The sequence below is a fragment of the Hylobates moloch genome, unplaced genomic scaffold, assembly GCF_009828535.3.
Source record: "Hylobates moloch isolate HMO894 unplaced genomic scaffold, HMol_V3 SCAFFOLD_3, whole genome shotgun sequence".
In the NCBI taxonomy this organism is placed as follows: Eukaryota; Metazoa; Chordata; class Mammalia; order Primates; family Hylobatidae; genus Hylobates; species Hylobates moloch.
This window is the reverse complement of record NW_026652278.1, coordinates 64,047,095-64,074,836: the sequence shown is the minus strand read 5'-3', so window position 1 is coordinate 64,074,836 and position 27,742 is coordinate 64,047,095. Positions and strand designations below refer to the sequence as shown.

The 27,742-nt window shown below is 48.0% G+C and overlaps 1 protein-coding gene and 1 non-coding gene across 3 annotated transcripts in view; both read right to left on the bottom strand.

The window, feature by feature from the left end:
• Nucleotides 1–21,285, bottom strand: part of STOX1 (storkhead box 1) — a 62,686-nt gene extending 41,401 nt beyond the window's left edge. The window contains exon 1 of one of the 2 annotated variants that reach the window (XM_032138733.2): nt 20,883–21,285. In XM_032138733.2, coding sequence (XP_031994624.1) covers nt 20,883–21,192 — 310 coding nt within the window. In that variant the 5' untranslated portion in view covers nt 21,193–21,285. The remainder of the gene's footprint in view (nt 1–20,882) is intronic. The other variant, XM_058436301.1, reaches the window with a different exon arrangement.
• On the bottom strand, nt 4,588–4,694 carry LOC116466126 (U6 spliceosomal RNA). Its single transcript, XR_004247380.1, has one exon. It is a non-coding gene; the product is annotated as a U6 spliceosomal RNA (small nuclear RNA).
• Nucleotides 21,286–27,742: the final 6,457 nt, after the last annotated feature.

Sequence of the window (27,742 nt, the reverse complement as noted above, 5' to 3'; positions counted from 1 at the left end):
TGGTAATCTGGTACAGTCATACATTCATATAGTGCATAAAGACCATATCAGGGTAATTAGGATATCCATCACCTTAAATATTTACAAGTTTAATGATTTTTTTTACTATCACAATTGGATAATAATTGTATTAGAAAGTGAATTAAAACACAATTAAGTTTACTCTTACAACACTCAACTTCCTAGAATCTCCCTTTCTCCACTCTTTTTTCCTTTTTTTTTTTTTTTTTTTTTTAGATAGTCTCACTCTGTAGCCCAGGCTGGAATGCAGTGATATAATCATAGCTCACTACAACCTTGACCTCCCAGGCTCAAGCAACCCTCCCACCTCAGCCTCCTGAGTAGCTGGGACCAAAGGTGTACACAACACACCTTGCTAATTTATTGTTTGTGGAGATAGGCTCTCCCTATGTTGCCCAGGGTGGTCTCCAACTCCTGGGCTCAAGTGATCCTCCCCTCAGCTTCCCAAAGTGTTGGAATTACAGGTGTGAGCCACTGCACCTGGCCTCTCATTTTTTTGTGTTTGTTTGCTTTTTGCTGGTTTTTTTATTTTTGTTTTTTTCTTGAGACAGGGTCTCGCTCTGTCACCCAGACTGGGGTGCAGTGGCTCGATCTCAGCTCACTGTAGCCTTGACCTCATGGGCTCAAGCAATCCTCCCACCTCAGCCTCCCAAGTAGCTGGGACTACAGCTGAACGCCACCATGCCCGGCTAATTTTTGTATTTTTTGTAGAGACAGGATTTCACCACGTTGCCCAGGCTGGTCTTGAACTCCTGAGCTCATGCAATCCACCTGCCTTGGCCTCCCAGTGCTGGGGTTACAGGCGTGAGCCACTGTGCCCAGCCAAATGTTTAAAAGTATATCTAAATCAACTTGTGCACCACCACAATGACCACCACAATAATATACATGCCACACTTTGGGAAATATTGCCCTAATCCATTGTGTGGGATGAAAGTGTGTGAATGGAAATAGAAGGCACTGTCTTTGCAAAGTGCCCTGGTTTGATAACCAGGCTTCCTTCTGAAAAGGATGTCTTCAACTATTTTATGCACTTTGTGCTGAAGGCCCATCAAGTAACCACTAAGCTCTATAGCACTTTAAGTTGGAAAGTGTTTAAGGTGGGAGGGCGGGGAGCTCTTTTTATTACCAAGGCTTCCGACTAGTAAATGTAACTATGGCCAACTGCAGGGCTAGAGAAATAAGCTTCGGTTTAAAAACAAAAAACATTCCGGGTGCAGTGGCTCATGCCTGTAATCCCAGCACTTTGGGAGGCTGAGGCAGGCAGATCATGAGGTCAGGAGATCGAGACCATCCTGGCTAACATGGTGAAACCCCATCTCTACCAAAAATACAAAAAATTAGCCACGCGTGGTGGCCTGCCTGTAGTCCCAGCTACTCAGGAGGCTGAGGCAAGAGAATCGCTTGAGCCCGGGAAGTGGAGGTTGTAGTGAGCCAAGCTCACACCACTGGACTCCAGCCTGGGCGACAGCACGACTCCTCTCAAAACAAAAACAAAAACGAAAAACACAGCTCTGGGCTTTCTGAAAAGTCCCATCCCCAAATGCTATTGCTTTCCAGGTACTGGCAATTTTACATGACCCACAATTACCATTTAAAGGGCACGCCGTATCTTTCTTAGGGTTGTGAAGAGTCAGATGAATGGAAAGTTTAGGAGAAGAGGATTCGGAAAAATGCTGTGATAAAAAAATCAATAAACACAAAAACTCCTCCTTGCAGGTAATTTTTCAACCTGTATTGCAACAGAAATCAAAATCTAGAACAGGGATGAAAGAACAATCATGAGATGAATTTGAGTAACATATCTCATCCTGTAAGCTTCCGCCCTTACTAGCTTTCTGTGTACAAGCGCTTGGCCCAATCAGATGGGAGAGGCCTTGTGCACATGGCCGGGCAGGAGGTGCCTGAGCTCCCTGGGTCCTCCCCAGCATGATCCACAGATGAACCTCCTCTGGTTGAGGGCTCCTTCCACAGCTCCCAGAGACTGAAACTCCCTCTCTCAGATGGTTAGAAATCACAACTGTCCATTTTTCAAAGCATAATTTTCATCATGTATAAATTAAAAATAATATGGGCCATTCCATACTATTAGGAAATGGTAATTTATAAATTAAATAATAGGAAGAGTTCGGGAATTACTGGCCTAAGAGAATCATTCAGTGATTCAATGGGTTGAGAACAGTACATCACAGCATGGAACACATGTACGCCACAGACTGTAGCTGAAGTCCAGAGACTGGAGGGAGCTGGCCAGTTAGGGGAGAAGTTAGGACTGGAATCCAGGTCTCATGGACACACAGGGCCAATAATGCCTGGTTGAACCTGAAAAAGCAAAGTCTGGGCTACAAGAATGTAGTCCTAATTCAGAAGAAAGTTGTTCCTGTGTCTAATACCATAGTGATTTCTCAGCACATGAAACCAAGATGGCCGAAGGATATGCTCCAGAGTGACAGAATGAGGCCTCCAGGACAGCCTGAGATGCCAGATGTGGGTCCCATGCCTGGCTTGGCACCCTGTGAGTTCCATAATAATAATTAACTGCTAACGTTGTCAGGCACCGTGGCTCATGCCTGTAATTCCAGCACTTTGGGAGCCCAAGGCAACAGGATTGCTTGAGCCCAGGAGTTTGAGACCAGCCTGGGAAACACAGCAAGAACTCAACTCTACAGGAAAATTTTTAAAAAATTAGCCAGGCATGGTAGCACGAGCGTGTAGTCCTAGCTACTTGGATGGCTGAGGCAGGAGAATCACTCGCACCTAGGAACTTGAGGTTACAGTGAGCTATGATCACGCCACTATACTCCAGCCTGGGAGACAGAGTGAGACTGTCTCAAACAACAAAACAAAACTGCTCACATTCACTGATAGCTCACTGTGTGCTGGGCCCTCTCCTAAGTGCTTTATATGTATTGTTTCATTTAATCCTTGCAACCACACTATGAAATTGGTAGTATTATCATCTGTTTCACAGATGGGGAAGCAGAGGCATGAAAGGTTAAGCAAATTGCCCATCATCTCATATCTGTAGGCCCTCCTCCCCCTTCTTAAATATCTAACCTGACCAGTGGCATTGCAGCTCCAAGCAGCGGCATGGAAAGCCCACGCAAAAGCTGGGTGGAAAGGTGAAAGGTCTTGCAGGCCACTGGGCTTAGGTGGCAGGCAGCAGTACAGCTGGGCTGTGCCTGACCTGACTGAGGTCTGGGTGGAATTAGCATCTTCCAGTTATGATCCATTAGCAGGGACTAAGGGCCAGGCTCCTTGCCTCTGCCCTGAAGGAGACATGGGAAGGAAAATGACAGATGTGTTTTCCAGGTGTGTCCTCAGGGCAACAGGACCTAGTGCCCCTCACTATGTCCCACCTGGCACCCAGGTCAGGGCTGGCCCAGCATGGTTCTTGATCAACAACTAAAGGAAAGGACTTGATCTATTCCAGGCAAGATGGAGGCAGAAGAGAAGACTTAAAAATACTTCTATCGGCCAGGCACAGTAGCTCACGCCTGTAATCCCAGCACTTTGAGAGGCTGAGGCGGGCAGATCACCTGAGATCGGGAGTTTGAGACCAGCCTGACCAACATGGAGAAATCCCATCTCTACTAAAAATACAAAATTAGCCAGGCGTGGTGGCGCATGCCTGTAATCCCAGCTACTTGGGAGGCTGAGGCAGGAGAATTGCTTAAACCCGGGAGGTGGAGGTTGCGGTGAGCCGAGATCATGCTATTGCACTCCAGCCTGGGCAACAAGAGCAAAACTCCGTCTCAAAAAAAAAAACAAAAAAACAAAAAAACTTCTACCTTCCGGCAGGTGCAGTGGCTCACACCTGTAATCCCAGCACTTTGGGAGTCTGAGGCAGGTGGATCACTTGAGGTCAGGAATTCGAGACAAGCCCAGCCAACATAGTGAAATCCCATCTCTACTAAAAATACAAAAAATTAGCCAGGCGTGGTGGTGTATGCCTGTGATCCCAGCTACTTGAGAGGCTGAGGTAGGAGAATCGCTTGAACCTGGGAGGCAGAGGTTGCAGCGAGCTGAGAGCGTGCCATTGCACTCCAGCCTGGGCAACACAGTGATCTCGAGAAAAACAAAACCAAACCTTCTACCTTCCAATCCCCAAATCCACCCTTGACCCAACAAAACAAACTCCCATAATAACATGTGTCTGCTGCTGCTCTTTAAACTTATACTGGGGTCATCTTTTGTTGCCGTTCAAAATATTTTTTCCCTTCAGTTGATACAGATGTTCTAATTCTCCTCAAGGGATTTCTTCCTTTTTGATCCTCAGTGCCACTTTGCCTCTGGAGAATTTAAATGAGTCTATTTAGGTTTCCATTTTCTGGCTTTTTCAAGCACCTGCATTCCTTATTCCTTGGTATCTGGAAGGCATTTTGTTTTACAGAAGGTGTTCAAAGACTCAGGAACTCAAAGGTCAAAATGTACATTTGTAACAGAATTAGAAACAAAGATTTACTAGAGAGATATACTGCCTCCATAGCTCAGGAGACCCAATATTGATTGTTAAGATGTGAATTCTCCCGAAATTAATCTATAGATTTAACATAATCCTTTTCTTTTTAATTGGAACCCTTCATTAATTTGTATGTCATCCTTGCACAGGGGCCACGCTAATCTTCTCCGTATTGTCTGAATTTTAGTATATGTGCTGCCAAAGCAAGCACTAACACAATCCTAATAAAAACTTAAGTAGAATTTTTTTTTAGAAATAGACAAGTTGATTCTAAAGTTTACATGGAAAAAGCAAAGAACCAATAATAACCAAATAAAAAGAAACAAACTTGAAGGACTCAGAATGTCTGATTTCTATACAGCTACAGTAATGAAAACACTGTAGTATTGGAGAAAGAATAGGTGTATCGATCAAGAAAAAAGAACAGTCTAGAAATAGACACACACATGTGGTCAATTGCTATTTGACAAAAAGCCAGCGATATCCAATGGAGAAAGGACAGTCTTTCCAACAAGGGAGTTCCTGAAGAATTGGACATCCATATGCAAAAAATAATAACCTCTGGCCAGGAGTGGTAGCTCATGCCTGTAATCCCAGGACTTTGGGGGGCCGGGGCAGGTGGATCAACTGGGGTCAGGAGTTCAAGACCAGCCTGGCCAACATGGTGAAATCCCATCCCTACTAAAAATACAAAAAACATTAGCCAGGTGTGGTGGTACATGCCTGTACTCCCAGCTAGTCAGGAGGCTGAGGCAGGAGAATTGCTTGAACCCAGGAAGCAGAGGTTGCAGTGAGCTGAGATCACACCACTGCACTCCAGCCTGGGTGACAGAGCGAGACTCCGTCTCAAATAATAATAATAATAATAATAAAAACCTCAATCCATAACTTGTACCACATACAAAAATTAACATGAAATGCATCATAGATTTAAATGTTAAATCTCAAAATAGAGGTGGGCAAAGTGGCTCACGCCTGTAATCCCAGCACTCAGGGAGGCTGAGGTGGGAGGATCACTTGAGCCCAGGAGTTCGAGATCAGCCTGGGCAATATGGCAAAATCTTGTCTCTACTAAAAATACAAAAATTGGGGCCGGGTGCAGTGGGTCACACCTATAATCCCAGCACTTTGGAAGACCGAGGCGGGTAGATCACCTGAAGTTAGGAGTTCAAGACCAGCCTGGCCAAGATGGTGAAGCCCCGTCTGTACTAAAAATACAAATATTAGCCGGGTATGGTGGCATGCGCCTGTAATCCCAGATACTCGGGAGGCTGAGACAGGAGAATCGCTTGAACCTGGGAAGTGGAAGTTGCATTGAGCCAAGATCTCGTCATTGCACTCCAGCCTGGGCATCAAGAGTGAAACTCTGTCTCAAAAAAAATAAAAATAAAGGCCGGGCGCAGTGGCTCACACTTGTAATCCCAGCACTTTGGGAGGCTGAGGCGGGTGGATCATGAGGTCAGGAGATCGAGACCACAGTGAAACCCCATCTCTACTAAAAATACAAAAAAATTAGCCAGGCATGGTGGCAGGCGCCTGTAGTCCCAGCTACTCAGGAGGCTGAGGCAGGAGAATGGCGTGAACCTGGGAGGCGGAGGTTGCAGTGAGCCGAGATGGTGCCACTGCACCTAGCCTGGGCGACAGAGTGAGACTCCATCTCAAAAAAAATTACCACTTGTGGTGACAATGTCCCATATTTGGGGTCTGAGGCAGGAAGGTCACCTGACCCGGGAGGTACGTGATCGCACCACTGCACTTCAGCTTGGGTGAAAGAGTGAGATTCCATCTTGAAGAAAAAAAAATTAAAACATTCAAAAGACACTGGTAAGAAATTAAAAAGACAAGCTGGCCAGGGACTGTAGCTCACACCTATAATCCCAGCACTCTGGGAGGCCAAGGAGGGTGGATCAGTTGAGGTTAGGAGTTCGAGACCAGCCTGGCCAACATGTCAAAACCCTGTCTCTACTAAAAATACAAAAATTAGCTGGGCATGGTGGTGCGCACCTGTAGTCTCAGCTACTTGGGAGGCTGAGGCAGGAGAATCGATTGAAAGAGGGAGGTGGAGGTTACAATGAGGCGAGATCGCACCACTGCACTCCAGCCTGGGTGACAGAGTGCGACTCCATCTCAAAAATAAATAAATATTAAAAAATGAAAAGACAAGCCACAGTCTGGGAAAAAATCATTTGCAAAACACATATCTGACAAAGGACTTGTATCTAAAATATATGAAGAAATCCCACAATTTAATAAGGAAAAAAACTTTTTTCATGGGTAAAACATTTCGACAGATACTTATTAAAGAAGATACAGGCCAGGCATGGTGACTCATGCCTATAATCCCAGTGCTTTGGGAGGCCGAGGCCGGTGGATCACCTGAGGTCAGGAGTTCAAGACCAACCTGGCCAACATGGTGAAACCCTATCTCTACTAAAAATACAAAAATTTGCTGGGTGTAGTGGCAGGCACCTGTAATCCCAACTACTCAGGAGGCTGAGGCAGGAGGATCACTTGAACCCAGGAGGCAGAGGTTGCAGTGAGCCAAGATCACGCCATTGTACTCCGGCGTGGGCGACAAGGGTGACGCTCTATCTTAAAAAAAAAAAAAAAAAAAAAAAGAAGATCCAGACATAGCAAATAAGCACACAAAAAAAGATGCCCAACTCACTAGTCATTAGGGAAATACAAATTAAAGTCACAATGAACTACCACTATCCAACAATTTTTTTTTTTTTTTTTTTTTTGAGACGGAGTCTTGCTGTCTCCCAGGCTGGAGTGCAGTGGTGTGATCTCGATTCACTGCAAGCTCCGCCTCCCGGGTTCATGCCATTCTCCTGCCTCAGACTCCCGAGTAGCTGGGACTACAGGTGCCCGCCACCATGCCTGGCTAATTTTTTGTATTTTTAGTAGAGACAGGGCTTCACCATGTTAGCCAGGATGGTCTCGATCTCCTGACCTCGTGATCTGCCTGCCTCGGCCTCCCAAAGTGCTGGGATTACAGGCATGAGCCACCACACCTGGCCCACTATCCAACTATTAGTCCAGCCAAAAATAATAAAATAGGCCGGGCACAGTGGCTCACACCTATAATCCCAGCACTTTGGGATGCTGAGGTGGTTGGATCATCTGAGGTCAGGAGTTCAAGACAAGCTCGGGCAACATGGCGAAACCCTCTCTCTACTAGAAATAGAAAAAATTAGCCAGGTGTGGTGGCTCATGCCTATAATCCCAGCTACTTGGGAGGCTGAAGCATGAGAATCGCTTGAAGCAGGAAGGTGGAGGTTGCAGTGAGCCAAGATCACACCAGTGCACTCCAGCCTGTGTGACAGAATAAGACTGTCTCAAAAAAGAAACAAAAATAAATAAATAAATAAAACAAAATAACCACTGTTAATATTTGGTGCTTGGGCCGGGGGCAGTGGCTCACGCCTGTAATCCCAGCACTTGAGCCCAGCCTGGGCAACGCGGTGAAACCTCAGCTCTACCAAAAAAACCCCACAAAAATTAGCCAGGCTCATAACCCAGTCTTGAAATAAATAAATAGATAAAAATTAAAAAATAAAATAAAATAGTTGATGCTTGTACTTAGTCCCACTTCTCTATTTTTGCTTTTGTTGCCTGTGCTTTTGGTGTCATATCTAAAAAATCATTGTCAAGATCTATGCCATTAAGCTTTTCCCCATGTTCTCTTTTAGGAGTCTTAGTGTCCGGTCTTACATTTAACTCATTTTGAGTTGGCTGTTGTGGATGGTATAAGAAAAGGGTACAATTTCATTCTTTTGCATGTGGAGATTGTTTTCCCAGGACCATTTGTTGAAGAGACCCTCTTGTCCCCGTTGTGTGTTCTCAGCACCCTCGAGGAAGATCAGTTGACTGTATATGTGTGGGTTTATTTCTGGGCTCTCTATTCTGTTCCATTGCTGTATATATCTGTGTTTATGTGGTACCACGTTTTAATTACTATGTCTTTGTAATACCTTTTGGCTTTTGTTTGTGTGTGTGTGGTTTTTGTTTTGTTTTGTTTGAAACGGAGTCTCACTCTATGTAGTGGCGCAATCTCAGTCACTGCAACATCTGCCTCCTGGGTTCAAGCGAATCTCCTGCTTCAGCCTCCAAAGTAGCTGGGATTACAGGCTCCCACTACCACGCCTGGCTAATGTTTGTATTTTTAGTAGAGATGGGGTTTTGTCATGTTGGCCAGGCTGGTCTCAAACTCCTGACCTCAGGTAATCCACCCGCCTTGGCCTCCCAAAGTGCTGGGATTATAGGTGTGAGCACCATGCCCGGCCTGTAATGTATTTTGAAATCAGGAAGTGTGATGCTTCAAGCTTTGTTTTTTATTGTTCTTTTTTTCAGGCAGCCCCCCAGCCAGAGAGACTCCCAGCTGTGTTTTTCTTTCTCAAAGTCATTTTTGGCAGAGGCTAAAGTGGGAGGATTGCTTGAGCCCAGGAGTTCAAGCCCAGCTTTGGCAAAAGAGCGAGACCCTGTCTCTACAAAAAAATTAAAAATTTGCTGGGTGTAATGGCACGCACCTCTGGTCCCAGCTACTCGTGACGCTGAGGTGGGAGGATCGCTTGAGCCCAGGAGATCAAGGCTGCAGTGAGCTGTCACTGCACTGTTGTACTCCAGCCTAGGTGACAGAGCAAGACCCTGCCTCAAATAATAATAATCGTTTTGGCTATTTTGGGATCCTTTGTGAGTCCATACGAATTTTAGAATTGTTTTTCCTATTTGTGTAAAAAAGCTGTTGGGATTTTGATAGGGATTGCATTGAATCTGTAGCTCACTTTGGGTAGTATGAACACTTAAAAAATACTAAGTCTCCCAATCCATGGATATGGGATGAAATTACTTCAACACAATAAAGGTCATATGTGAAAAGCCCACAGCTAACATCATATTCAACAGTGAAAAACTGAATGCTTTTCCTGTAAGACTGGGAAGAAGACACAGATGCCCACTCTTGCCACTTCTTTTTTTTTTTTTTGAGACAGAGTCTCGCTCTGTTGCCCAGGCTGGAGTGCAGTGGTGCAATCTCAGCTCACTGCAACCTCCGCCTCCTGGGTTCACATCATTCTCCTGCCTCAGCCTCCCAAGTAGCTAGGACTACAGGCGCCCACCACCACGCCCAGTAATTTTTTGTATTTTTAGTAGAGACGGGGTTTCACCATGTTAGCCAGGATGGTCTCAATCTCCTGACCTCATGATCTGCCCTCCTCAGCCTCCCAAAGTGCTGGGATTATAGGCATGAGCCACCACACCCGGCTCTTGCCACTTTTTTTCAACATATTACTGGAAGTCCTACCCAGAGGAATTAGGCAAGAAAAACAAATAAAAGATATCCAGATCAGAAAAGAAGTAAAATCATCTCTGTTTACAGATGACATGATCTTACATAGGAAACCCTAAAGATGCCACACACAAAAATTCTTAGAACTAATCAGTTCTGTAAAGTTACAGAACCCACACTGAACATAAAATCAGTTGCATTTCTATACATTAACAATAAACTATCCAAAAAGGAAATTAAGAAAACAGTCCTAGCTCATGCCTGTAATCGCATCACTTTGGGAGGCCGAGACGGGAGAATCACTTGAGCCCAGGAGTTCAACACTAGCCTAGGCAACACGGTGAAACACCATCGCTACTAAAAACACAAAAATTGGCCGGGCGCGGTGGCTCAAGCCTGTAATCCCAGGACTTTGGGAGGCCGAGGTGGGCGGATCACGAGGTCAGGAGATGGAGACCATCCTGGCTAACACGATGAAACCCCGTCTCTTCTAAAAATACAAAAAATTAGCCGGGCATGTTGGCGGGCGCCTGTAGCCCCAGCTACTCAGGAGGCTGAGGCAGGAGAATGGCGTGAACCCAGGAGGTGGAGGTTGTGGTGAGCCGAGATCGCGCCACTGCACTCCAGCCTGGGGGACAGAGAAAGACTCCGTCTCAAAAAATAAAAAATAAAAAATAAAATAAAATAAAATAAAAACACAAAATTAGCTGGGTGTGATAGCACCTGCCTGTAGTCCCAGCTACTGGAGAGGCTGAGATGGAAGGATCACTTAAGTCTTGGAGGTCGAGGCTGCAGGGAGCCATGATCACACCATGACACTCCAGCCTGGGCGACAGAGCCAGACCCTATCTCAAAAAGGAAAAAAGAAAAAAAAAAAAGAAACAAAATGAAAACAATCCCACTGACAACATCACCAAAAGGAATAAAATACTTAGGAATAAACTTAACTAAGGAGGTGAAAGACAGGCATACTGAAAACTATAAACACTTATGAAAGAAATTAAAGAAGGCACAAATAGATGTAAAGACATGCTGGTGTTTGTACTGTGCACTTTTCAAAGTGTTTGCATAGATGGTATCTTATTCGAGTCCGATGCCAAATCTGTGCAGTAAAAAGGGCAGGCAGAATACCTGCCAACACATGAGGCAACCAAGGCCCCAAGGGGACTGGATGAGAAGCTGGCCACTCAGCTGCTTAGTGACAAGGGATTAGATCCTAGGTGTCCTGCATGGCTCCTGAGGTCCTTCTCAGATGTCAGATCTGCCACTGAACAAGCACCATGGGCACTCTGGTAGGCCCATGGGGGCTTACATCACCCTTCCAAGGCACCACCATTCCAGATAACCATTGATGAAAAATAATGCATACTTCAGGCTGGGAAGTATCTACCATGTATATCATGTAAACAGGATTATATATATAATCACATACACGCACTTTATTGCATAATACTCTTCAGTGACCTCAGGCTCAGATGCATGAGTAGAGTACTCAGGGCCCATTCCACGTCAGCTCCTCTGCAGGCCCTTTGTGCCAACACCCACCTCCCGCTCCATGCTCCAGCTGCACCCGGAAGCTTGTGGTTCCCCATGTGGGTCATACAACTGGGATACATGCCCCCACTCTCAACTTAAAATGTGCTTCTCACTACGCTAACATCTACTTATTCTGCGTATCTTAATTTAGGCATCACTTCCTCTAGGAAGTCTTCCTTGAATACACATACACATATGCATGGGATTCTTGATCAACTATCCTTTTATTGCTCCCTATAACTGTGTATCATTTATTCATCCATCTGGTCCCTAGACTATGAGCTCCTTGAGGTCAGGGCATAAGCCTTTTGCCCCTCTGTACAGACCAACCTGTCAGGCTGGGCAGAGGGTAAATGCTCAATGCATACCTAACAAATGACTGTGAGCACAAGGGCAGCCCAGCACGGTGTGGGTGCTTCAACAACTGTGTAGCTTCAGTTGCTTGGTGAAGGGTGAATGGTATTAGAGAACCAAGATGTCTGGGCAGTACTAAGAGGAAGGTATACTTCCCCTGTTTGTGGAAAGTATCTTAAGCAACTTCGGTGTGAGCTTCTGTCTCTTCTTCCCGAGGCCTCCTGACACAGATGACTGGGAGGCTGACCCAGGTGAGGCCAGGGCCAAGATAGGTGGGAAGGCTTAGCCAGTCAACAGAGTCAAAGTGAGCAGGAAGCCGTTCACATCTAAAGAACTAGAGGCCCAGAGAAGTGAGAGGATAGGCTGGGGGGCTCCCAGCAACTTAGCAGCAGGGTTGGTTGCAAACTCAGACATCAGAATCCCAGTACAGGCTCCTTCTCCGGCACCAGGCACCCCTTGGGACCTGGGCTGAGGCACAGGACAACACACGGCTGTGGATGTGACCAGCACAAAGGACAGGACAGAAGGACAGAGGTCTTGAACATAAGTATATGCCAGGCAAGCAATGATTAGCACAGGCCTTAACAGAGACAGGTTTGTCTAGTGAACAAGAATCCAGACCCATTCTCTTCTTCCTCCATGCTGGAAATTGTCTTGTATTTGTTGTTTTCCTGATGCTGACTCTGAACCAGGTACAGGCTGAAGGCTCTCAGGTACCTTATCTTCAAAACAACCTGCAAAGGGGCTATTGTGTCCTCATTTGTACCCATGTAGACAATGGAGCTGAGAGGGGTTAAGTAACTAGCTCAAGGACATACAGCTAATAAATGGCAGCACAAAAAATTGAACTCAAGGGTGGGGCGTGGTGGCTCATGCCTGTAATCCCAGCACTTTGGGAGGCCGAGGCAGGCGGATCACAAGGTCAGGAGACTGAGAACATCCTGGCTAACACAGTGAAATCCTGTCTCTACTAAAAATACAAAAAATTAGCCTGGCGTGGTGGCACGCGCCTGTAATCCCAGCTACTTAGGAGGCTGAGGCATGAGAATTGCTTGAACCCAGGAGGCGGAGGTTTCAGTGAGCCGAGATCGCACCACTGCACTCCAGCCTGGGCGACAGAGCGAGACTCCATGCAAAGAAAAAAACAATTGAACTCAAATTTTCTTCACTAACCACAGTGGTTCTGGGTCATCTGGAAACTTTGAACTACAGTTTCCAGTGACTCCTCAAGTCTCACTTTTGCTGCCTGTAACTGAAAATAATTTTGCACTGGTGTTTTTCAGTAGGAATGCGCGTAAGCAGAAGGATACTGAAAAGGCCCAATGCACAATACAATGAGAGGGTAGATAACTTAATGTGTTTAAAAACAGGCCAGGCACGGTGGCTCATGCCTGTTATCCCAGCACTTTAGGAAGCAGAGGCAGGAAGCCGTTCACACCTAAAGAACTAGAGGCCCAGAGAAGTGAGAGCCCAAGAGTTCAAGACCAGCCTGGACAACACAGGGAGACTCCATCTCTACAAAAAAATAAAAATAAATTAGCCAAATGTGGTGATGGATGCCTGTAGTCCCAGCTGCTCAGGAGACTGACACGGGAGGATCACTTTAGCCCAGGAGTTCAAGGCTTCAGTGAGCTATGATCGTGCCACTGCACTCTAGCCTGGATGACAGAGTGAAACCCTGTATCTAAAAAATAATAATAAAGCCAGCCGGGTGCGGTGGCTCATGCCTGTAATCCCAGCACTTTGGGAGGCCGAGGCGGGCGGATCACTTGAGGTCAGGAGTTTGAGACTAGCCTGGCCAATATGGTGAAACCCCGTCTCTATTAAAAATACAAAAATTAGCCGGGCATGGTGGCAGGCGCCTGTAATCCCAGCTACTCAGGAGGCTGAGGCAGGAGAATTGCTTAAACCCAGAAGGTGGAGGCTACTGTGAGCCGAGATTGTGCTACTGCACTACAGCCTGAGCAAAAGAGCAAGACTCCATCTCAAAATAAATCAATAAATAATAATAATAATAAAGCCTGGCCATGCATGGTGGCTCATGCCTATAAGCCAAGCACTTTGGGAGGACAATGCAGACAGATCACCTGAGGTTGTGAGTCTGAGACCAGCCTGGCCAACATGGAGAAACCCCGTCTCTACTAAAAATACAAAATTATCCGGGTGTGGAGGCAGACGCCTGTAATCACAGCTACTCGGGAGGCTAACGCAGGAGAATCACTTGAACCTGGGAGGCGTAGGTTGCAGTGAGCCGAGATCACGCCACTGCACTCCAGCCTGGGTGACAGAGTGAGACTCCGTCTGAAAAAACAAAAAAAGAAAAAATAATTCTGAATAGTGGTTATCTCTGAGAATCGAGGCAGAGCTGACTGGGAAAGGATAGGAGGGAACTTTCTGGGGTAATGGTAATGTTCTAATCCTGCTAGGAATGTGGGTTACACACATGTATGCATTTGAAAAATTTATCAAATAGTAAATTTAAGATGTGTGCATTTCCCTAAATATAAATTTCACCTACAAAATTCCATTAGCCACGAAGTGCTATAAGATATCCTACTGTCATTCAAGGTAGGACTTCAGAAATAAAACAGAATAGGAATCAGACCACTCCCTTTCCTTACCATTTGTACACACTCCCCCAAACCATTCCCTAAGTCACAGAACAAATAAGAACAGTGGTCCAGAGACTTGCCCAATTCTTGCAGCATCAGGCACCGAGTACCCTAGCACTGTTCTTGCTCTCCCAAACCAGATCCCAGGATAGATTCTGAAACCAGTCAACATCTAGCATTAGTGCAGATACTACACTCTACATTCCTAGAGTACTTGCAATTTTGCCTGAATATTTCTCCGTGATTGGAAGGCCATGCTCAGAGGGGTTTGGGGGATCAGGTAGGAGGAGCACAAGAAGTGGAAGATCCTCCCATCACTTCCCTTTGGCCAACCTGATATGCCTGATCTTCAGCACTTCCCAAAGCACAAAGAACTCCTGCCTAACTAAAGGCAGAAACTGCAGTACCAAGAGGAGTCACTGTGGGATGGAGAAGATTGTGTGAACCAGCCAGCTTCCAGAACACGGCCTCCCACTCAGCCATCCCCTCTTGAACTGGATGTGGAAAAAGAGCCTGACTCTATTTCCCTTGAGCAGAGGCAAATCTGAATGAAAGGTGCATTAAAACACAGAAGCGGGCTGGGTGCAGTGGCTCACACCTGTAATCCCAGTGAGAGAAGAGAGACAGACCCTCTCATATTGTTTTATATTGTTTTACACTCAGAAAAAGAAAGAAAAGCGAAACTAAAGGCAGGTAGCCCGGTGCCTAGGAACCAGACCCGAAACCAGGCCTGGGCCTGCCTGACCTAAGCCTGGTAGTTAAAGACCACCCCTGACCTAACGGGTTATGTTATCTATAGATTCCAGACATTGTATGGAAAGGCATTGTAAAACTTCGTGGTCTGTTCTGTTTCACTCTGATCACTGGTGCATGCAGCCCCTGTCACGTACCCCCTGCTTGCTCAATTGATCATGACCCTCTCACATGGACCCCCTTAGAGTTGTGAGCCCTTAAAAGGGACAGGAACTGCTCACTCGGGGAGCTCGGCTCTTGAGACAGGAGTCCTGCTGATGCTCCCGGCCGAATAAACCTCTTCCTTCTTTAACTCGGTGTCTGAGGAGTTTTGTCTGCGGCTTGTCCTGCTATACCAGTACTTTGGGAGGCTGAGGCAGATGAATCAACCGAGGTCGGGAGTTCCAAACCAGCCTGACCGACATGGAGAAACCCTGTCTCTACTAAAATTACAAAAAAACTTAGCCGGGCGTGGTGGCATGCGCCTGTAGTCCCAGCTACTCAGGAGGCTGAGGCAGAAGAATCCCTTAAACCCGGGAGGCAGAGGTTGCAGTGAGCTGAGATCGCACCACTGCACTCCAGTCTGGGCGACAGAGTGAGACTCCGTCTCAAAAAAAAAAAAAAAAACCACAGAAGTGGCTGGGCGAGGTGGCTCATGCCTGTAATCCCAGCGCTTTAAGAGGCAGAGGTAGGAGGATTGCTTGAGCCCAGGAGTCTAAGACCAAAATGGATAACATAGCGAGCAAGACCTGCCTCTACTGAAAATTTTTTTTTAATTAGCTAGGCATGGTGGCACGCAACTGTGTTCCCAGCTACACAAGAGGCTGAGGTAGGATGATCATTTGCACCCGAGGTCGAAGCTGCAGTGACCCATGATTGTACCACTACACTCCAGCCTGAGTAAGAGAGCAAGACTCTGTCTCAAAACAAAACAAAACACAGAGAAACACCTAGAAGAGTACCTGGCTCATGAATGAATTCATGAAGCAAGTATTTAAAAAGAGCCACCAGCACTTGGTGCTTTCTTTTTTTTTTTTTTTTTAAGACATTCTCACTCTGTTGCCCAGGCTGGAATGCAGTGGCACAATCTCCACTCACTGCAACCTCTGCCTCCCGGGTTCTCCAGCCTTAGCCTCCCAAGTAACTGGGATTACAGGCACGTGCCACCATGCCGGGCTAATTTTTCTATTTTTAATAGAGACGGGGTTTCACCACGTTGGCCAGGCTGGTCTCAAACTCCTGACCTCATGTGATCCACCCCCTTAGCCACCCAAAGTGCTGGGATTACAGGCAAGAGCCACCAGGCATGGCCTGGGGCATTTTTATTCAGTGAGAAAAAATGAAAGGCCCTGCTAGGGGTGACAGGGTGGAGACACCCCAGCTATAAATTTCAGAAGGGAACAAACTTGCTTGGCCAAGTGGCCGCCCACCCCCACCGTTAATCTTTCCTGTCCCATTAGGTGTATTCTCAGAGTAGCAACAGATTCTTCCAAACAAATAGAGGTGTTCCACCTTCCTGCAGTACCTCCTTCCCCAGTGGCTCAGCTGATTAGGCAGCAGTCTCCCTCCAGCTTCCAGAACTCACTCTTTCATTTGTTAATGTCACTGGCTAATGAAAAACAGAAAATAAAACATTTGAGCCAGGTGCAGTGGCTCACACTGGTAATCCCAGCACTTTGGGAGGCCGAGGGGGGAGGATCCCTTGGACCCAGCAGTTAGAGACCAGCCTGGGAATCAGAGCAAGGCCTCGTCTCCACTTAAAAAGAAAAAAAAAAATACAACATTTGAGGACTGGAGCACAAAAGCAGAGTTAGCCCCTTGTTAATCAAGCTAAAGATTCAATGTCTCTCTTTTTAGAGCAATACTCTCTGCCTGGGAACTTTTTTTTTTTTTTTTTGTGTAGACAGAGTCTGGCTCTGTCACCCAGGCTGGAGTGCAGTGGCGCAATCTCGGCTCACTGCAAGCTCCGCCTCCCGGGTTCACGCCATTCTCCTGCCTCAGCCTCTCCGAGTAGCGGGGACTACAGGCGCCCGCCACCACGCCCGGCTAATTTTTTTTGTATTTTTTAGTAGAGACGGGGTTTCACCGTGGTCTCGATCTCCTGACCTCGTGATCCGCCCGCCTCGGCCTCCCAAAGTGCTGGGATTACAAGCGTGAGCCACTGCGCCCGGCCTGACTACTTTTCTTACCAGAGGAAAGGTAAGGTAGAGAGAATGAAATCAGAGAGAACTAAGGCACAAAACTTGAAGAAAACATAAACCTCTGCATGACTTAAGTTCAGGTCTACACCTGGGGCTCCAGTCACTCCAGTTGGCTTGGCTAGGGTGCTCCCTCCTCTTACAAGTCCCAGGTCTTATAAGACCCAAGGCAGCACAGCTGGACTTACAAAGCTGACCGCCATCCCTCTCTCCCTGCATTTTCTGCCTGAGCTGGCCAGCAATACTTCCTATACCCTAATGCTTTTATGCAGCAGTAAATTAGCCTTTAAAAAAACATCTAGCCAGGCCGGGCTCGGTGGCTCACGCTTGTAATCCCAGCAGTCCCAGCTACTCGGAGAGGCTGAGGCAGGAGAATGGCGTGAACCTGGGAGGCGGAGCTTGCAGTGAGCCGAGATCGCACCACTGCACTCCAGCCTGGGTCAAAAAAAAAAAAAAAATCTACCAGGCGCAGTGGCTCATGCCTATAATCCCAGCACTTGGGAGGCCGAGGCGCGTGGATCACCTGAGTCAGGAGTTCGAAACTAGCATGGCCAACATGGTGAAACCCCATCTCTACTAAAAATACAAGAATTAGCTGGGCGTGGTGGTGGGCACCTGTAATCCCAGCTACCGGGATGCTGAGGCAGGAGAATTGCATGAACCCAGAAGGTGAAGGTTGCGGTGAGCTGAGATCGCGCCATTGCACTCCAGCCTGGGCAACAAGGGTGAAACACCGTCTGAAAAATAAATAAATAAATAAACAAATATCTATAGCAAAGAGATCAGATTGACTGTTTGTGTCCTTTTCTAGCATTTTGCCCTTTCCTACAAAATAACAGTGAGAATGGAGCAACAACCTGCAATAGTCCACAGCAGCTCTTTCCCTGCCCTCCTGGAAGCCAGTGCTGCAAGAGGCAAGAGAGCAAGCCGACACAAACTTTCAATTCCTTTTGGGGAAAGCAGCTTCTTCTGCCTTCGCCACCCTCCAGGACTCCAAGGTAGCCCAAGAGCTGCCTCTTCTCTTTTGATATGAACCTAGGGACCCCAAGTTAGATCAGAAATCGGCAATTAGCAACACTATTCAAAGCAAAAGCATCCCCTTTGTCCCCCATGTGTATCCATCACTCAGCATCAAATAAGATCTTTCTCCATTTTGCTCCTCAAAATGTCCTAATGGGTGGCTTTGTCCAAATCCCAGCTAAATGTTCAAATTCGTATCAGGACTCGTTAAAAACTTCAAAATCTGTCCTTGCCATGGTCAAGGCTTAAAAAAAGGAATAAAAATATTATAAAGAACAAAAATCGCCAGGTGCGGTGGCTCACGTCTGTAATCCCGGCACTTTGGGAGGCTGAGGCGGGCAGATCACTTGAGGTCAGGAGTTCGAGACCAGTCTGGCCGACATGGTAAAACCCTGTCTCTACTAAAAATACAAAAATTAGCCAGGTAAGGTGGCGGGTGCCTATAATCCTAGCTACTCCACAGGCTGAGGTAGGCTGGGGCAGGAGAAGCACTTGAACCCAGGAGTTGGAGGTTGCAGTGAGCCAAGATTGTACCATTGCACTCCAGCCTGAGCAACAGAGAGAGCCTGTCAAAAAAAAATTAAATTAAATTAAAAATAAAATTTAAAAACCTCAAAATCATTCCTGCCAGGAGACCCAAGTCAAGGGTGATGACCCCGGGGGAAGTCCACTGTGTTGCACACCCCATAGATGGGGTCATAGTGTCCACTGCATCCTGAGTTGTGCTATGAGGCAGCATTACCTACTGGGCAGAAGAGAATGGGAGCAACAGGTGACGTGTGATACATATTTCAGACGGCAGCAAACAGCACCAACACAGACACCAGCATTTACCACTGCTTACTGGGGCATTAGTGGCAGCCCGTGACTTAGCACAAGCCCTCTCTTATTTCGTCCCCAGGTCTAGACCCCCCACCCTGCATCCCACTCCCTCTCTGCAATATACTCTATGCTCACCCTTTGAAAGGGGGGACCTGAGAATGTAACCACTAATTCAAACCAGAAAAACTGAGGATGCAGAACTGAAAAGAGTTTTTCATCGAGCCTGTCTGAAAGACCTCTTCGCTCATGAGGATTTTGGCTTGGCTACCTGGCTCACTGCTGTCAGAGCCAGAAACCTATTTTCTTCACTCCTGCAAGTAAAAGGAGAGGAAATGTGTACATGTGGTTTTGCAAAGAGCTCTTTTCTGAGCTTAAGAAAAATGGGTGTGGGTTGGGGAGGAGAGCGAACAGAGAGCATGGAGGTGAGAAGCGAAGGTTTAAAGCACTGGCTGCTGGGATGTGGTAATACCATCTCTGAATGGATGGTACAGTTATCGGTCACGTGCTTGCTTCTTGCTGCCCTGTTTTCAAATCCCTGGAAATTAAATAAGTGCTTTTTTTTTTCTTTCCTTTCTTCTTCTTCTTTTTTCTTTTTGAGATGGAGTTTCACTCTTGTCACCCAGGCTGGATGCAATGGCGCGATCTCGGCTCACTGCAACCACCACCTCCTGGATTCAAGCGATTCTCCTGCCTCAGCCTCCCAAGTAGCTGGGATTACAGGAACCTGCCACCACGTCCCGGCTAATTTTTGTATTTTTAGTAGAAGCGGGGTTTCACCGTATTAGCCAGACTGGTCTTGAACTCCTGAGGGGTTTCAGCATGTTAGCCAGGCTGGTCTCTAACTCCTGAACTCAGGTGATGCACTCGCCTCGGCCTCTCAAAGTGCTGGGATTACAGGCAAGGGCCACCGCGCCTGGCCAAACGAATGTTTTTTATTTGCGGCTCCTCCTCGGATGGAAGAGGATGATTTATGGACTGACACAGAGGGGTTCCTTGATAAGAATGAAAATTAAGCGCTGAACAACTAGTGACTTGTCAACACACCATCAAATGGCCCTTGCAGCCTCACATAAATGCAGACAAGAACCAGGCTGTTACAGGGAGCTGACACACCTGCCTGGGTTTAGTGCCCAGGGTCAGAGACCCCTCCCGGGTGCAGTGGTTTAGTTTCTCAAATAAGAAGCTATTTTATGAAAAAAGGCAAAAAGCTGCTGTTGTCTAACAAACAGTTAAGTCTGAAAAGACTGGGAAGGTGGAATCCTGTCTATTCAGCTAAAGGGATGAGACGCTACTTATTTGTTTTCCCCAAGAAGTTAACGACCCCAAAGCTGCTAGGTCCCGACCCAAGACCACCACACTGCAGGACATGAAAACCAGAATGCCGTCCGCTGCAGATCTATAGTTCAAAAAATAATAATAATAAAGCAGCCAGATTTGGTAAACTCTGGCCATTCCCCTGGGATACCCTTCCTAACAGCCCCGGTGGAGCCTAGACAGTGGCCCCTAGCCCAAAGCCTCTCTCTATCCAGAGCATCACTTTTCTAAGCAGAAAGTTCCTTCTGTACACTCCACGGGCTTTAAGAGTTGAGGAACGGACGCAGCCCGGAGCCCGTCATAGCAGCGGCCAGGCACACCTTGGGGACTACAGCGGCAGTGTCCTAGCGGGAGGGAACGTCTTGGCCCCCCCGGACCGGCCGCCCAACCGCAGCCCCCGGGCCCTCAGAGCAGCACCTAGCCTCTGTGGCAGAAGACGGGGCCGCGCTCGCCCCTGTAGCGCGGAGCTCGGAGCTCACAGCTGGCGCGGGACGCCCCTCCCCTCCGGGTCCCGCACTCACCCACCGCCCTGATGCAGAAGCCGCGCGGCGGCCTCAGCGCCCGGCGCCGCCAAGCATCGCGCAGCACTTGCAGGCAGGCAGGGGGCGCGCGCACCAGCAGCACCCCCCGCCGCAGCCAGCCCTGGAAGGCCAGCCGCGAGGCGGCGCGCGCCAGCTGCGCGTTCCAGAAGCAGCGCGCGTTGGCCCGACGGAAGGCGCGGAACACCGCGCGCCCGCCGGGCTCCTCCGCGGCCCCCGCCGCCCTCTGCGCCTCCAGCCGGCACAACACTAGCGCCAGCGAGCCCGGGGCCAGCTGCACGGGCCGAGCCATGCTTTCGCAGGCGGCCGGGAGCCCGCAACCCAGGGCCTCGGCGAGCGCGGCGGCTGGGACGCCGCTTGCTCGGCGAGAGGATCGGCCGACTGCGCGCGAGGCCGCGGCGCTGGCTGCCGGGGGAACGGAGCTCCAGGGGGCGGGGCCGACTGCGCCTGGCGGGCCGGGGGTGGGGCGACCCTGCTTAGGCGGGCGGAGCGCTCTGGAGGGGATTCCAGAGCCCAGCGTTCGGCTTCGTTCTCCACACCCGAGCCCAACTCGGCCCCCGGGCGATGCCCTCGACTTCCAGCCGCCTCGAGGTCCCAAGGTCCCCTTCCCCCAGGGGCGCGCTCTGGGGCTTTTCCAAGTCCTGGGGCTCTCCGCAGCTCCCTGGAGAGCCTGACTGCGTCCATCCGCCGTGCAAACTGCAGGGCCAGGAGTTCCCAGGACGGGGAGACTCACCTTCGACCTGGCTTTGGGGCTGTTCCAAGTTAGCAGCCACGAGGAACAGCCTGAGGGTGTCAGCGGGGGCCTGGGAGGTGTGGAGGCTGAGCAGGAAACCTAGGTTTGAGTCTCAGTTCTGCGCCTAAGCTTGTTGTTTGTTTCTATTTTTGTTTTTTGAGTCGAGGTCTCGCTGTGTTGCCCAGGCTGGAGTGCAGTGGCTATTCACTGAGTTCTGGGCTCAAGAGATCCTCTGGCCTCAGCCTCCCGAGTTGGGATTACAGGCGCCGGCCACGTCGCCTGGCCTGCTCCTAACCTGTTCATTCAAGTTATTTCCCTTCTCTGGGCCTCAGAAATGTCCCAGCTACTATTTCACAGGATAATAAACTGAGGATCCTTTCATCCATGACTTTCTTTTTTTTTTTTTTTTTTTTTTGAGACGGAGTCTCGCTCTGTCGCCCAGGCTGGAGTGCAGTGGCGCTATCTCGGCTCACTGCACGCTCCACCTACCCGGTTCACGTCATTCTCCTGCCTCAGCCTCCTGAGTAGCTGCGACTACAGGAGCCCGCCACCACGCCCGGCTAATTTTTTGTATTTTTAGTAGAGACGGGGTTTCACGGTGTTAGCCAGGATGGTCTCGATCTCCTGACCTCGTGATCCACCTGCCTCGGCCTCCCAAAGTGCTGGGATTACAGGCGTGAGCCACCGCGCCCGGCCGGCCTCATCCATGACTTTCTGAAGTTGTAGGATCTGGTCCCGCCCCGGGGATATCCCATACTCTTGAGTGCTGAGGAAAGCAGAGTGGAGAGGCGCCACCCTGATTGGTGTGGCGCTGTGGTGATATCGTAGGATTCTGCCCTGGGTTAGATGTGGACATTCTGTAAAGACGGACACTGTCCTGCCCCAGAGACACCCAGGGGCAAAGGGAGAGCTTGTGATGTGTGGCAGCAGAATGTGACCTGTGCCTCAAAGCAGTGAGGGCCAATTCAGACTGAGGACCCAGACTGAGGCCCAGCGGGAGGGCTCCTTGAGAAAAAAACCCATTTGAAAATACAACATGGTAAAAAAAAAAGAGGAAGGGGCCAGGCGCGGTGGCTCACGCCTGTAATCCCAGCACTTTGGGAGGCCGAGGTGGGCGGATCACGAGGTCAGGAGATCGAGACCAGCCTGACCTACAAGGTAAAACTCCGTCTCTACTAAAAATACAAAAATTAGCCGGGTGTGGTAGCACGCGCCTATAATCCCAGCTACTCAGGGAGGCTGAGGCAGAAGAATTGCTTAAACCCGGAGGCGGAGGTTGCAGTGTGCTGAGATGGTGCCACTGCACTCCAGCCTGGGTGACAGAGCAAGACTCCCTCTCGGAAAAAAAAAAAAGAAGAAGAGGAAGGGCATTATGCTTGGTACCAGAACACAGTACTGTGAGGGAGCAGAAGTACTTGGCAAAATCTAGGAGTCATTCCAGACTTCCAGCTCCCTCAGCTCATCAGTCCTCAATAAAAACTATAAAAATGGAGATAATTTATACCCTGCCCCCAGTAAGCACGCAATAAATGATAGATAATAACAATAGCTAACATTCATTGAACACTCTATGCTGGGGTCGTTAATTTCAAGACTCTGTGTCTACTTTTTTTTTTGAGACTATGTCACCCATGCTGTGCCACCCATACTGGAGTGCAGTGGCGAGGCTCACTGCAGCCTGGTCCTCCGGGCTCAAGTGTCCTCCCACCTCAGCCTCCGGAGTACCCGGGACCACAGGTGCATGCCACCACACCCAGCTAATATTTGTATTTTTGGTAGAGAGGAGGTTTCACCATGTTGCCCAGGCAACTCCTGGGCTCAAGCAATCGGCCCACCTTGACCTCCTAAAGTGTTGGGATTACAGGCATGAGCCACTGTGCCTGCCAACTCTGTATTTACTGTTAATATTATTATCCCTGGTTGTTTTGTTTTGTTTTTACAGATGAGGGACTTGCAGCTAGTTGGATTAAGAAGTGTTTCCCAGTCACACAGGTAGTAAGAAATGTACTCAGACAACTGCCAAGTAAGGCTTCCCTATGACAAATAAGTCTGACTTCACTTTCATTGCAAGTAATCATGTGAACCTGAGACTACCATCTCACATATGAATTCTGATTCTGAGGTGGATGGATGGATACAGCCCATAGGACAAACGCAGTGAACTCCTATTCCTGTATACTCTCAAGAGGGGTAAAGCTTCTCTTCTTCTGGGTTCTATCATGGCACTCTCATCTTGCTGGATCAAGGGTGGCCTTCCTGTGTCCCCATGCTGGAGAACTGTGACTTTGGGCTCAATATCTGTAGCATATAGTACAGCATCTTTCCCATTGTAATAAGGTCGGTGATAATTTCCATTTACTCTCAGCTCAGTTTGTGCCTAGAACTGTACTAAGGAATTTTACATATGTGAACTAATTTTATCCAAAAATTAGTTCTCTGAAAGGGATATTATTATTAAGCCATGACTTCCCCAAGAGAAACGAAAGCTTAGTGAGTTTAGGCAACTTGCCCGTGAAGACAAAACTACTGGAGGGTGAGGAGGTGATCCCAGTGTCTTCTTGCCCACACACCTGATGAGGACAAGGCCATACCCTGACTTATTGGACTGTGGCCTGGTGTGAGAAGTCCTGAGTGTGATTCTTTCCCCTAAGAATTTGAATTGGAAATACACAGAAACAATAAAGCCTTGTTAGCAGGGGCTACAGCTGCAAGGATGCTGCAAGGTAGAATCTAGCTATGAGGTTTCATGGCCTGAAATTATTAGGTAGAACTGTCTTAAGCATTAGAACCTTTTGTTCAGATGTATGAAATTCCTTTTTTTTTTTTTTTTTGGTTTTTTTTTTTGAGACAAAGTCTCACTTTGTCACCCAGGCTGGAGTGCAGTGGCACGATCTTGGCTCACTGCAACCTCCGCCTCCCAGGTTTAAGCAATTCTCCTACCTCAGCCTCCAGAGTAGCTGGGATTACAGGAGCCACTGCGTCTGGCTAATTGCTGTATTTTTAGTAGAGACTGGGTTTCACCATGTTGCCGAGAGGTGAAGCTGGCTGGGCTTCTGGGTCGGGTGGGGACTTGGAAAACTTTTATGTCCAGCTAAAGGATTGTAAATGCACCAATCAGCACTCTGTGCCTAGCTAAAGGTTTGTAAATGCACCAGTCACTGCTCTGTGTCTAGCTAATCGAGTGGGGACTTGGAGAACTTTTCTGTCTAGCTAAAGGATTGTAAATGCACCAATCAGCTCTCTGTGTCTAGCTAAAGGTTTGTAAATGCACCAATCAGCACTCTGTAAAAACGGACCAATCAGCACTCTGTAAAATGGACAATCAGCTCTCTGTAAAATGGACCAATCAGCAGGATGTGAGTGGGGCCAAATAAGGGAATAAAAGCAGGCCACCCGTGCCAGTAGCGACAACCCGCTTGGGTCCCCTTCCATGTTGTGGAAGCTTTGTTCTTTTTGCTCTTTGCAACAAATGTTGCTGCTGCTCACTCTTTGGGTAGGCACTGCCTTTATGAGCTGTAACACTCACTGTGAAGGTCTGCAGCTTCACTCCTGAAGCCAGCGAGACCACGAACCCACCAGAAGGAAGAAACTCTGGACACATCTGAACATCTGAAGGAACAAACTCCGGACACACCATCTTTAAGAACTTTGGGCCGGGCGTGCTGGCTCGTGCCTGTAATCCCGGCACTTTGGATGGCCGAGGCAGGAGGATCATAAGGTCAATAGATTGAGACCATCCTAGCCAACATGATGAAACCCTGTCTCTACTAAAAATACAAAAATTAGCCAGGTGTGGTGGCATGCACTTGTAATCCCAGCTACTCAGGAGGCTGAGACAGGGGAATCACTTGAACCCGGGAGGCAGAGGTTGCAGTGAGCCGGAGATCATGCCACTGCACTCCGGCCTGACGACAGAGTGAGATTCCGTCTCAAAAAAAAAAAAAAAAAAAGAACTTTAACATTCACCGCGAGGGTCCACGGCTTCATTCTTGAAGTTAGCGAGACCAAGAACCCACCGGAAGGAACCAGTTCTGGACACATTGCCCCGGCTGGTCTTGAACTCCTGACCTCAGGTAATCTGCCCGCCTCTGCCTCCCAAAGTGCTGGGATTACATGCGTAAGCCACTGCTCCTGGCTGAGTATTCTAAACACTATATAAAATCCAGTGATTCTACTATGTAGTCATTAAAAAGTTTGAAGCCAGGCACTGTGGCTCATGCCTGTAATCCCAGCACTTTGGGAGGCCGAGGCAGACGGATTACCCGAGGCCAGGAGTTCAAGACGAGCCTGGCCAACACGGTGAAACTACATCTCTACTAAAAACACAAAAATTACCCTGGTGTGGTGGCGGGCACCTCTAGTCCAGCTACTCGGGAGCCTGAGGCAGGAGAATCACTTGAACCTGGGAGACAGGTTGCAGTGAGCCAAAATCGCACCACTCTACTCCACCCTGGGCGACAGAGTGAGACTCTGTCTCAAAAAAAAAAAAAAAAAAAAAAAAGTTTGAAAGCTGGATGCTGTGGTAGTCCCAGCTACTCAGGAGGCTGAGGCGGGAGGATGGCTTGAACCCTGGAGTTCCAAAATGAAGTGAACTATGATCGCATCTGTGAATAGCCACTGCACTCCAGCCTGGGCAACATGGCAAGACTCCCTCTCAAAAGAAATAAAAGTAAGGCCTGGTGCAGTGGCTCATGCCTATAATCCTAGCACTTTGGGAGGCTGAGGCAGGAGGAGCATTTGAGCTCAGGAGTTCAAGACCAGCCTGGATAATACAGCAAGACTCCATCTCTATTTATAAAATAAAAAATTTAAGTTCAAAATTTTTAAAAGTTATTTAAAAACATGTGTCAGGACATTAAGAGATTAGCTTTGGTCATTTTGAGAATGACTGTCCATGTTGAGTTTGACTGTCCAATTTATTCCCTCCAGAGTAATTTATAGAAATTTACTTCTCTCTCGTTTCCACATGATCTCTCTCTTGCCCATCTTGTCAGGCCTGAAATCCCTGCCCAGACATCTCCAGCCTAGGAAAGGAGATGTCTCCAAAGTCCACTTTTAAGGGTACGTATGGCCGGGTGCGGTGGCTTATGCCTGTAATCCCAACGCTTTGGGAGGCCGAGGTGGGCTGATCACAAGGTCAAGAGTTCAAGACCAGCCTGGCCAAGATGGTGAAACCCTGTCTCTACTAAAAAATACAAAAATTAGCTGGACGTGGTGGTGGGCACCTGTAATCCCAGCTACTCAGGAGGCTGAGGCAGAGAATTGCTTAAACCCGGGAGGCAGAGGTTGCAGTGAGCCAAGATCACGCCACTGCACTTCAGCGGGGAGGCAGGTGAGACTCCGTCTCCAAAAAAAAAGGGTACATACATTGCCTCTCCCATTATCACATTATTTGTGAAGATTTATTTAGCTCATCCAATTTGCTGTTGACTCCAAAAGTACAGTGGGCTTTCATGGGACAGGACACAGGATCTATAAAGAGTTTTGGGACAATAGGAAAGACATGGAGTCAACCTAAATGACCATGAACAGATTGGATAAAGAAAATGTACATATGCACCATGGAATACTACATAGCCATAAAAAGGAACAAGATCATATCATTTGCAGCAACATGGATGGAGCTGGATGCCATTCTATGCAAACTAACACAGGAACAGAAAACCAAATACCACATGTTCTGACTTATAAGTGGGAGCTAGGCCGGGCACGGTGGCTCACACCTGTAATGCCAGCAGTTTGGGGGGCTGAGGCGGGTGGATCACTTGAGGTCAGGAGTTCAAGGCCAGGCTGGCCAACATGGTGAAACCCCATATCTACTAAAAACACACACACACACAAATAGCACACTCCTGTAATTTCAGCCATGCATGAGACAGGAGAATCCCTTGAACCCAGGAGGCAGAGGTTGCAGTGAGCCAAGATTGCGCCACTCACTCCAGCCTGGGCGACAGAGTGAGACTCTGTCTCAAAATAAAAATAAAAATAAAAATAAAATAAAAATGAGTCGGCGCTAAACATTGAATACACATAGATACAAGGAAAGGAACAATAGACAGAGGCTTACTTGAGGTTGGAGGGCAGGAGGAGTGAGAGGATTGAAAAACTA